The sequence below is a fragment of the Heptranchias perlo genome, chromosome 21 (assembly GCF_035084215.1).
Source record: "Heptranchias perlo isolate sHepPer1 chromosome 21, sHepPer1.hap1, whole genome shotgun sequence".
Taxonomy (NCBI): Eukaryota; Metazoa; Chordata; class Chondrichthyes; order Hexanchiformes; family Hexanchidae; genus Heptranchias; species Heptranchias perlo.
The window spans coordinates 43,275,475-43,287,532 of NC_090345.1; the positions used below are offsets into that span (position 1 = coordinate 43,275,475).

The 12,058-nt window shown below is 44.9% G+C and overlaps 1 protein-coding gene across 2 annotated transcripts in view; it reads right to left on the reverse strand.

Annotated features, from left to right (window-relative positions):
- fam13c (family with sequence similarity 13 member C) overlaps positions 1-12,058 on the reverse strand; it is a 138,664-nt gene that overhangs the window by 3,839 nt on the left and 122,767 nt on the right. For both annotated transcript variants that reach the window (XM_068002589.1, XM_068002588.1), the window contains 3 exons: positions 10,243-10,338; positions 4,742-4,947; positions 395-496 (listed from right to left, as the gene is read on the reverse strand). In XM_068002589.1, coding sequence (XP_067858690.1) covers positions 395-496; positions 4,742-4,947; positions 10,243-10,338 — 404 coding nt within the window. The remainder of the gene's footprint in view (positions 1-394; positions 497-4,741; positions 4,948-10,242; positions 10,339-12,058) is intronic.

A 12,058-nucleotide genomic window follows, 5' to 3' on the forward strand; every position in this document is an offset into this window, starting at 1 on the left:
TGGAGGAGAGTTAGCCAATTTGGCACTTCAGGGCACCATCTCTGGAGGACAGACCTTCCTCTGAAGAATCCTGAAGAAATTCTCCTCATCTTTCAACAACCAGAGAGCAATGGTGTGTGTGTGTGTGTGCGCGCGCGCGCTGAGTGGTGTAGAGTATGTGTGTGCTGAATGGTGTAGAGTGTGTGTGTGTGTGTGCATGCAGATTGAGTGGTGTGTGTGTGCTGAATGGTGTAGAGTGTGCATGCCTGTTTACACAGCAGATTCATGACGATTATCTAACACTCGTGGAGTAAAGACTCTCATTCCTATTTATTACCTTATTACTGCATAGAGTATGGTTTTGCTGATGTATTAATAATATATTCTTTCAAAGATAATAATTGGTCTAACTTACCGTCCTGTTTGTTTGAAAAATTGCTCTTCAAATTCTCTGAGAGTTTTGCGAAGTTTCTTCTTGTCTGCTTTAGTCTCACGAAGATGTTCCAACAATTCAGGCCTGTACAAAAATTAATATTGCGTAATATTACTTGGCACTGGCAGGTTGTGTAAACATGAATGTACGCACTCTCATAATTAATAAAATTATATCTTTGAGGAGAGAAAAAAGACGTGTAGTTCCAAGTGAAAGAAAGAACTTGCATTTATATTGTTGTGTACAGCGCTATATAATTGCAAGTTCATCCTTCTTTCTAGGAGAAGTCTTTTTCCTATAGAGTTGTTTCATTGTCCTTTAAGGTCTCATTTTTCCTCTTAAGGAAGAGGTCTGGAGCACAGCAGAACACTACCTTTGGCGTTCAGGGCAGATGGCGGTGACAGGTTTTATGCTGCCTATTCCAGGACTGTTCAAGATGTTCCTGCAGCTGAACTTCCTTTTAAAGTTTGTTTACCATCAGATCTCTGTTCTGGCAGCTAGTGGAAAACGATCAGACAACCGCCTACGATCTGAAGCCACAAGCACAGACTCCAGTGATTCACTTGCACCCATCTTCTCCTTCATTGAGTCAGGTGATGGATAGTCCCCTGTCCAAGGGGTAAGGGGGAGGGAGGGGGTTCTTGGAATTCAGGAGTTGTGGAAACTCCGACTCCAAGGGCACAACTTAGTCAAAATCCCAGTGGCATGAGATGACCCAACTTTCCAGGTCCTGCTTTATTTTTTTTTAACTGAAACATCTGCATACCACACACCTGTCCAAATGGCCTCATTCTTTCCCTTTAGATAAGATTATTTGTTGTATGTTATAATTGTTATTATTCTAGAAGTATACGGGGCAAGATAAAGCAGAAAAGGAAAGCTTATGACTGTCACAAAAAACTAAATACTGCATTAAGCCTAGAGGAGTATAGAAAGTACAAGGATGACGTAAAAAAGGAAATAAGGAAAGCAAAGAGAGGGCATGAAAAAATATTAGCTAGTAAGATTAAAGAAAACCCAAAGATGTTTTATCATTACATTAAGAACAAGAGGATAGCTAAGGAAAAGGTGGGACCTATCAGGGATGAAAAGGGTAACTTGTATATAGAAGCAGAGGATGTGGGTAAGGTTTTAAATTAATATTTTGTCTCCGTATTCACAAAGGAAAGGGATGATCCAGATGTAGTAGCTAAAGAGGAGAGGTGTGAAATATTGGAGAAGGTAAACACAACAAGAGAGGAAGTACTAGAGGGACTGGAATCCATGAAAGTTGATAACTCACCAGGGCCGGATGGATTGTTTCCTAGGCTATTGAAGGAAGCCAGGGAGGAAATAGTGGATGTTCTGAGGATCATTTTCCAATCCTCACTAGATACAAGGGAGGTACCGGAGGACTGGAAGACTGCAAACGTAGTACCATTGTTTAAAAAGGGTACGAGGGAAAGGCCGAACAATTATAGGCCAGTCAGTTTCACCTTGGTGGTGGGCAAACTATGAGAATCAATACTGAGAGATAGGATAAACTGTCACTTGGAAAGGCATGGTTTAATCAGAGATAGCATGGATTTGTTCAGGGAAGGTCATGCCTTACAAATTTGATTGAATTCTTTGAGGAAGTGACAAGGAGGATTGATGAGGGTAGTGCAGTGGATGTTGTCTACATGGATTTTAGTAAGGCATTTGACAAGGTCCCACATGGCAGACTGGTCAGAAAGGTAAAAGCCCATGGGATACAGGGAAATGTGGTGAATTGGATCCAAAATTGGCTCAGTAACAGGAAATAAAGGTTAAAAATCGATGGATGTCTTTGCGAATGTAAATCCGTTTCCAGTGGTGTGCCACAGGGCTCAGTGTTGGGTCCCTTGCTGTTTGTGGTATATATTAATGATTTGGCCTTGAATGTAGGGGGCATGATTGGCAAATTTGCAGATGACACAAAAATTGGCCATGTAGTTGATAGTGAAGAGGATAGCTGTAGACTCCAAGAAGATATCAATGGGTTGGTGAAGAAAAGCGGCAAATGGAGTTCAACCCAGAGAAGTGTGAGGTAATGCACTGAGGGAGGGCAAATAGTAAAAGGGAATACGCAGTAAACGGGAATATATTGAGAGGGGTAGAGGAAGTGAGAAACCTTGCAGTGCATGTGCACAGCTCCCTGAAGGTGGCAGTACAGGTAGTTATGGTTGTGAAGAATGCTCTCCGTTATTAGCCAAGGTATAGAATACAAAAGCAGGGATGTAATGATGGAACTGTATAAAACGCTAGTAAGGCCACAGCTGGAGTATTGTGTGCAGTTCTGGTCACCACATTACAGGAAGGATGTAATTGGTCTGCAGAGAGTGCAGTGAAGATTTATGAGAATGTTGCCAGAACTTGAAAATTGCAGCTATGAGGAGAGATTGGATAGGCTGGGGTTGTTTTCCTTGGAGCAGAGGAGGCTGAGGGGAGACTTGATTGAGGTGTACAAAATTATGAGGGGCCTAGATAGAGTAGACAGGAAGTACCTGTTTCCCCTAGAGAAGAGTTCAAGAACTAAAGGACATAGATTTAAGCTGATTGGCGGAAGGATTAGAGGGGACATGAGGAAAAACTTTTTTACCCAGAGGGTGGTGGGTGTATGGAATTCACTGCCCAAATTGGTGGTAGAGGCAAGGACCCTCAACTCTTTTAAAAAGTACCTGGACCTGCACCTAAAGTGCTGTAAAAGCTGCAGGGCTACGGACCAGGTGCTGGAAGCTGGGATTAGAATGGGCACCTGGTTGTTCTTCGAGCCGGCACGGACACGATGGGCCGAATGGCCCCCTTCTGTGCTTTATCTTTTCTATGGTTCTATTTGTTTTCTTGGTTCCCCATGTACAACATTTCATGGGTGATGTTTACGATAACTTAAGGAGTGATTATCCTTACGATTCTCCGCTGTGACACTTCCGGTAGCATTTGAAGACTAAAGACCATATGAAGTCAGTAATTTCACTTTTTCCTCCCTTTTTTTTATTTACACACCATTTCCCAGGTATTCCAGGGGTGGGAGTGGGGTAGGCAGGCTACCTGCTCCCAGTTTTCCGCTAATGCTGCCTTTAAGCTTGGGAACACTATCACCTCCAAGATCCCCTCCAAGTCACACTTGAAGGAACGACTATATATTTCCATCATCACTTGGTCAAATCATGGAACTCCCTACCTAACAGCACTGTGGGAGCACCTTGACCACTCGGACTGCAGTGGTTCAAGAAGGCGGCCCACCACAATCTTCTCAAGGGCGCCTAGGGATGGGCAATAAATGCCGGCCCTTGTTGTCGACACCCATATCCCCAGAATGAATTTTTTAAAAAGCCAGCTGTTGCAAAAGTGACTTGGCCTCTAATTTTCCCTTGGGGGAATAAAGCACCAGGGTAAATTCTCAACAGGGCACAGTGCTCAAAGGGGGCGCAGTCGGATAAAAGGACTACAACACTCCAATTATCCAAGTGGGGCTCCCCTCGACTGTGGCTCTCCTCTGGAATTCACCGAACGGCTTCCTCTCAGTGCCACTCTCTAATGTCAGGAATTTGGTTTGTAGGGAAATCTCGAATCCTTCCTACCCGGGTGTGACCATTTTGGTATTTTGTTTTGTAGTGCTATGGTTAATTATTCATCACAGTAAAAAGCATTAAAAAATTTACAGGGTACTAGCGTTTCAAGTAGCCAGTGGTTTTTAATGTCAAGTTATTGATTTTAATTCAGTACAGAAGTAGCTAACTACTCACTGAACAAATGGTGTTTTATAGAATGGGTTTTCTTTCTCAACAGTTCAACGGCAGTTCACATAAGTAGACCTTGACCCCACTAATCCAGAAGGTTTACCCTTTCAGTTTTATGACCTCAATGACTCTGCAGTGTTGTGTTTACTGGATTCATCACCTCTCACTACACTATCACACACACTCTGAAATAGTGGTTACTGATTAGATTTACAGCCTAAAACAAGGAATATTTAATGTTAACTAGAAATATAAAGCACCTAGTTTAGCAATACCTAACAGCACAAGATACAGAAATATATGTATTTATAAATTGGAAGTCTTGTATCTACACACACTTCCTGTTGTCATACTTACTTCCTCTATCAAAGTCACACATACATGAATATATACATGTGGAAGCCAACAATTAGATAATATTCACACCATCCAATGGATCACTGAAACTCATCTGCAGAGGTACAAAATCCAAGTCCCCAACAATCCATTAATCAATCCATTCATGAAATTAAACCTCATTTCAATTTTAACCGATCTGATCTAGAATCAAACAAAGAAAATAAAACCACTCAAAATTACCAACACTCACATGGAGGCTTCGTGTAGATTGGACAGTGAAGTAGTCGGTTGCCTGGTTTCTTTCTTTTCATCCACAGCAGAAATAAATCCAGGCTCACGATCTTCGTCCCGATGACCTACGTTATCTACAAATTCTTGGAAAGGAAAGTCTGCTGTTGGTCTGGAAGACATTTCGCAACTCTTCAGGATGGTTTCTTCATCAGAACCCTCTTCTTCCTACGCAAGTCAAAATGTCCACTTTATAACCCACCCCAATCACACATTATAGATATATAACCACAATTAATAACCATATAACATTCAGGAGAAATGTTTGAAGGTTTTTTTATGCAGCAATGTGATTACTGTGCCACATGTTTAACAACTACTGATAACATTGACTGGTTCAACAGGGACCTGGTGGTGCAATGGGTTAGACTCTGGCCTTTCACCTCAGTTCAGATGCAGCCCAGAAGGGACGAGAGTTTCCTTTAGCTATAAAGATCCCATGTGAAATGAGTTTAGGGGCCGTCAGTTCCTAGTGGGTATAGATACACAGCAAAAATTAGCAATCTCACTTCAAGAGGCTGTAAGGTTGGTGATATGTGGAATCAAAAAATTCATCCTGGTGCATTAAGGGGAATCTTGTGAATCTGACCTGGTGCAGTGCTCTTCTTACCCACTTCCACCTCCACCAGGGGTTCTGCCCCAGCCCCAGCCCCAGCCCATTTGCTGTTGAAACCCTCATCTGTGCTTTTATTACCTCCAGACTCGACTATTCCAACACCTCAATTTTAACATTCTCGTCCTCGTTTTCAAATCCCTCCATGGCCTCGCCCCTCCCTATCTCTGTAACCTCCTCCAGCTCTACAACCCTCCGAGATCTCTGCGCTCCTCCAATTCTGGCCTCTGTGCAGCCCCAATTTCTTTCACCTCACCATTGACGACCGTGCCTTCAGCCATCAAGGTCCTAAGCTCTGGACTTCCCTCCCCAAACCTCTTTGCCTCTCCACCCCTCTCTCCTCCTTTAAAATGCTGCTTAAAACCTAACTGTTTGACCAAGCCTTTGGTCACCTGCCCTAATGTCTACTTCTTTGGCTCGATATCAATTTTTGTCTGATTGCGCTCCTGTGACGTGCCTTGAGGCATTTTACTGCATTAAAGGCGCTATATAAATGTAAGTTGTAAGGGGTTTGCAGTAAGGGGTTTCTTGTGAGTCAGGAACATTGTTTGGGGCAGAATAAATGCAGCTGGCCTGGGAGTACTTGATGCTGACATTGGTTAAGAAAAGTACTCCACTTCCCAGTGCTGATATTCTGCCCCTTGATGAACACAAAAAAAAGCAATTAGAATCATAGAAAGGTTACAACACGGAAGGAGGCCATTCAGTCCACTGAGTCCATGCTGGCTCTATGCAAGAGCAATCCAGCTAGCCCCACTCTCCCGCCCTATCCCCATAGCCTTGCAATTTTTTTTTCCTTTCAAGTACTTATCCAGTTCCCTTTTGAAGGCCATGATTGAATCTGCCTCCACCACCCCCTCGGGCAGTGCATTCCAGATCCTTTTTCCTCATGTCACGTTTGGTTCTTTTGCCAATCACCTTAAATCAATGTCCTCTGATTCTTGACCCTTCTGCCAATGGGATCAGTTTCTCTCTATCTACTCTGACTGGACACTTCATGATTTTGAATACTTCTATCAAATCTCCTCGCAACCGTCTCTGTTCCAAGTAAAACCACCCCAGCTTCTCCAGTCTAACCACATAACCAAAGTCCCTCATCCCTGGAATCATTCTAGTGAATCTTTTCTGCACCCTCTCTAAGGCCTTCACATCTTTCCTAAAGTGTGGTGCTCAGAACTGGACACAATACTCCAGTTGTGGCCGAACCGTTATTTAATAAAGGTTCATCATGACTTCCTTACTTTTGTACTCTATGCCTCTATTTATAAAACCCAGGATCCCGTATGCTTTTTTAACCACTTTCTCAACCTGCCCTGCCATCTTCAATGATTTGTGTACATATACCTCCAGATCTCTCTGTTCCTGTATCCTTTTTAGAATTGTGCCCTTTAGTTTATATTGCCTCTCCTCATTCTTCCTACTGAAATGTAGCACTTCGCATTTTTCTGCATTAAATTTCATTTGCTGTGTCTCTCCCCATGCCACCATAGAAACATAGAAAATAGGAGCAAGAGTAGGCCATTCGGCCTATCGGGCCTGCTCCGCCATTCAAAATTATCATGGCTCATCGTCTAACTCAGTACCCTGTTCCCGCTTTTTCCCCATATCCCTTGATCACTTTAGCATTAAGAAATATATCTATCTCCTTCTTGAATATATTTAATGACTTGGCCTCCACTGCCTTCTGTGGTAGAGAATTCCACAGGTTCACCACCCTCTGAGTGAAGAAATTTCTCCTCGTCTCGGTTCTAAATGGCATACCCCATATCCTGAGACTGTGACCCCTGGTTCTGGACTCCCCAGCCATCAGGAACATCCTCCCTGCATCTAGACTGTCTAGTCCTGTTAGAATTTTCTATGTTTCGATGAGATCACCTCTCATTCTTCTAAACTCTAGTGAATATAGGCCGAGTCGACCCAATCTCTCCTTATACAATCTCCCAGTCTGGTAAACCTTCGTTGCACTCCCTCCATGGCAAGGACATCCTTCCTCGGATAAGGAGACCAAAACTGCACACAATGCTTCAGATGTGGTCTCACCAAGGCCCTGTATAACTGCAATAAGACATCCCTGCTCCTGTACTCAAATCCTCTTGCAATGAAGGCCAACATACCATTCGCCTTCCTAACTGCTTGCTGCACCTGAATGCTCGCTTTCAGCGACTGGTGTACAAGGACACCCAGGTCTCGTTGCACCTCCCCTTTTCCCAATCTATCACCATTCAGATAATAATCTGCCTTTCTGTTTTTACAACCAAAGTGGATAACCTCCACGTTATACTGCATCTGCCATGTTCTTGCCCACTCACCCAACTTGTGTAAATCACATTGGAGCCTCTTTGCATCCTCCTCACAGCTTACATTCCACCCCAGCTTTGTCTCGTCTGCAAACTTGGAAATGTTACATTCAGTTCCCTCATCCAAATCATTGATATATATTGTGAATAGCTGGGGCCCAAGCACTGATCCCTGTGGTACCCCACTAGTCACTGCCTGCCACCCGGAAAAAGACCCGTTTATTCCTACTCTCTGTTTCCTGTCTGTCAACCAATTCTCAATCCATGCCAGTATATTCCCCCCAATCCCATGTGCTTTAATTTTGCACACTAACCTCTTGAGTGGGACCTTATCAAAAGCGTTCTGAAAATCCAAGTACACCACATCCACTGGTTCTCCCCTATCTATTCTACTCGTTACATCCTCAAAAAACTCCAGTAGATTTGTTAAGCATGATTTCCCTTTCATAAACCCATGCTGACTTTGTCCAATCCCATTAATGCCCTCCAAGTGTTCTGTTATCACATCTTTTATAATAGACTAGCATTTTCCCCACTACTGATGTTAGGCTAACTGGTCTGTCATTCCCTGTTTTTTCTCTCCCTCCTTTTTAAAATAGATAGGTTACATTTGCCACCCTCCAATCTGTAGAAACTGTTCGAGTATATAGAATTTTCTAAGATGATCACCAATGCATCCATTATTTCCAGGGCCACTTCCTTTAGTACTCTGGGATGTAGATTATCAGGCCCTGGGGATTTGTCAGCCTTTAGCCCCATTAATTTCCCTCGCACTTTTTTTTTCACTAATACTGGTTTCCTTCAGTTTCTCCCTCTCATTAGACCCTTGGTTCCCTAACATTTCCGGGAGGTTATTTGTGTCCTCCTTTGTGAAGACAGAACCAAAGTATGTGTTTAATTGTTCTGCCATTTCTTTGTTCCCCATTATAATTTCCCCCATTTCTGACTGTAAGGGACCTACATTTGTCTTCACTAATCTTTTTCTCTTGACATATTTATGGAAGCTTTTACAGTCAGTTTTTATGTTCCCTGCTAGTTTACTCTCATACTCTATTTTTCCCCTCTTAATCAATCTCTTTGTCCTCCTTTGCTGAATTCTGAACTGCTCCCAATCCTCAGGCTTGCCACTTTTTCTAGCAATTTTATATGTCTCCTCTTTGGATCTAATACTATCCCTAATTTCTTTTGTAAGCCAATTGTTGTAATTCCTGCACACGTTCTTTAAATATTAGCCATTGCCTATCTACCGTCAGCCCTTTTAGTAAAGTTCCCCAATCTAGCATAGACAATTCTCACCTCATACTTTCGTTATTTCTTTTATTTAGATTCAGGACCCTAGTTTCGGATTCAACTACTTCACTCTCCATCTTAATGAGGAATTCTATCACGTCTAGCCATACCAGCCTGTCTACATCCTCCTGAAGTCAATCACTATCCTCCTCACTGTTCACTACACTTCCAAGTTTTGTGTCATCTGCAAATTTGGAAATTGTGCCCTGTACACCCAAGTCCAAGTCATTAATATATATCAAGAAAAGCAGTGGCCTAGTACCTACCCCTGGGGAACATCACTGTACACCTCCCTCCAGTCCGAAAAACAACCGCTCACCACTACTCTCTGTTTTCTGTTCCTTAACCAATTCTGTATCCAAATTGCTACTGCCCCTTTGATTCCATGGGCTTCAATCTTGATGACAAACCTATTACGCAGTACTTTGTCAAACGCCTTTTGAAAGTCCATATACATCACATCAACTGCATTACCCTCATCTACCCTCTCTGTTACCGCATCAAAAAACTATCAAGTTAGTTAAACACGATTTGCCTTTAACAAATCCGTGCTGGTTTTCCCTAATCAATCCACACTTGTCCAAATAACTGCTTTTTGAACAAGAGTGTAACATTTGCGATTCTCCAGTCCTCTGGCGCTTCCCCCGTATCTAAGGATGATTGGAAGATTTTGGCCAGTACCTCCACAATTTCCACCCTTACTTCCCTCAGCAACTAGGGTGCATCCCATCCGGACCGGGTGACTTATCTACTTTAAGTACAGCTAGCCTTTCTAGTACTTCCTCCTTAGCAATTTTTAGCCCATCCAGTATCTCAACTATATCTTCCTTTACCGAGACTCTGGCAGCATCTTCTTCCTTGGTAAAGGCAGATGCAAAGTATTCATTTAGTACCTCGGCCATGCCTTTGGCCTCCATGAGTAGATCTCCCCTTTGGTCCCTAATCGGCCCCATCCCTCCTCTTACTATCCGTTTACATGCCTATAGAAGACTTTTGGATTCCATTTTATGTTTGCCGCCAGACTATTCTCATACTCTCTCTTTGCCCCTCTTATTTCCTTTTCCACTTCTCCTCTGAACTTTCTATATTCAGCCTGGTTCTCACTTGTGTTAACAACCTGAAGCCCCTTTTTTCTGCTTCACCTTACTATATCTCCTTTGTCATCCAGGGAGCTCTGGCTTTAATTGCCCTACCTTTCTCCCTCATGGGAATGAACCTAGACTGTACCTGAACCATCTCCTCTTCCCATCATATTTTACTTACAATAGTGGGGATAGCCACTGCAGGAGAGAGAAGCTGTTTAATAGTTCGGTATCGGTCATACAGAGGCTTCATTAGCAGTCTTTCCTGTTTGGTCACCTATTCAAATAAACATGGACAAGCATTGGTCCGGTTAGCAGAGCAGACATGAATGGCACTTATACTGAGAACTGCAGCTTCAATTTCTTAGTTACATCTAACTTATTTTGGGACTTTAAATAAAGATATCACAGTTGGAAAGGCTACCAGGGATGAAATTGGTGTAACATCAGAATACGAAATGTCACAGTTAGAACCATGGGGACAGGTAAACATCACCTGATACAGGAGAGGGAGGTAACATCGCAATTACAAAACACAAACAGCGGGAACCATAACGGCAGGTGGAATAGTGTAGCAGGGGGTGGTGCTCGGGGGGGGGGGGGGGGGAGGGGTATCAATGGGGCGGTGCTCGGGGGGGGGGGGGGGGGGGGGAGAGGGGTATCAATGGGGCGGTGCTCGGGGGGGGGGGGGGGGGGGGGAGAGGGGTATCAATGGGGCGGTGCTCGGGGGGGGGGAGGGGTATCAGGGGGAGGGGTATATCGGGGAGTGGTGTTCGGTTGGGGGGGTTGGTGGTGGTGTTCGGTTGGGGGGGGTTGGTGGTGGTGTTCGGTTGGGGGGGGGTTGGTGGTGGTGTTCGGTGGGGGGGTTGGTGGTGGTGTTCGGTGGGGGGGTTGGTGGTGGTGTTCGGTGGGGGGGTTGGTGGTGGTGTTCGGTGGGGGGGTTGGTGGTGGTGTTCGGTGGGGGGGTTGGTGGTGGTGTTCGGTGGGGGGGTTGGTGGTGGTGTTCGGTGGGGGGGTTGGTGGTGGTGTTCGGTGGGGGGGTTGGTGGTGGTGTTCGGTGGGGGGGTTGGTGGTGGTGTTCGGTGGGGGGGTTGGTGGTGGTGTTCGGTGGGGGGGTTGGTGGTCGTGTTCGGTTGGGGGGGTTGGTGGTGGTGTTCGGTGGGGGGGTTGGTGGTGGTGTTCGGTGGGGGGGTTGGTGGTGGTGTTCGGTGGGGGGGTTGGTGGTGGTGTTCGGTGGGGGGGTTGGTGGTGGTGTTCGGTGGGGGGGTTGGTGGTGGTGTTCGGGTGGGGGGGTTGGTGGTGGTGTTCGGGTGGGGGGGTTGGTGGTGGTGTTCGGTGGGGGGGTTGGTGGTGGTGTTCGGTGGGGGGGTTGTGGTGGTGTTCGGTGGGGGGGTTGTGGTGGTGTTCGGTGGGGGGGTTGGTGGTGGTGTTCGGTGGGGGGGTTGGTGGTGGTGTTCGGGTGGGGGGGTTGGTGGTGGTGTTCGGGTGGGGGGGTTGGTGGTGGTGTTCGGTGGGGGGGTTGGTGGTGGTGTTCGGTGGGGGGGTTGGTGGTGGTGTTCGGTGGTGGGGGTGTGCAGGGGGATTATCTATAATTGCACAAGACTTGATCGAATGTGGGGGGGTGAGGAGACGATGCTCCCTGTAAATTTAATAAATTGTTTTCAAAACTTTATTTTATATATAATGTTGAGAAGAGCAGCAAGAGAACACTGTGTACTCTGAAGAACTTGTGGACATTCCCTTAGAACTACTATTAAAATATAATTCTAATTATATCAATACACCAAAATACCTTTGTTTTCTCATCCAGTCCAGCTATTGCAGGCTTTTACCTTGGGAATTGTAGATTTGTCCCAATTTTGCTAAGTACAAGGACCTAAGGAAGAATAATCAGTTGGCCCATCTTGCCCATTCCTTCTACACAGCTGGTACAATCTATCCCATCATGGAGTCTTACTCATCCGTTTATTCTTCCAAAGGAAAGTTTTGCATGAATA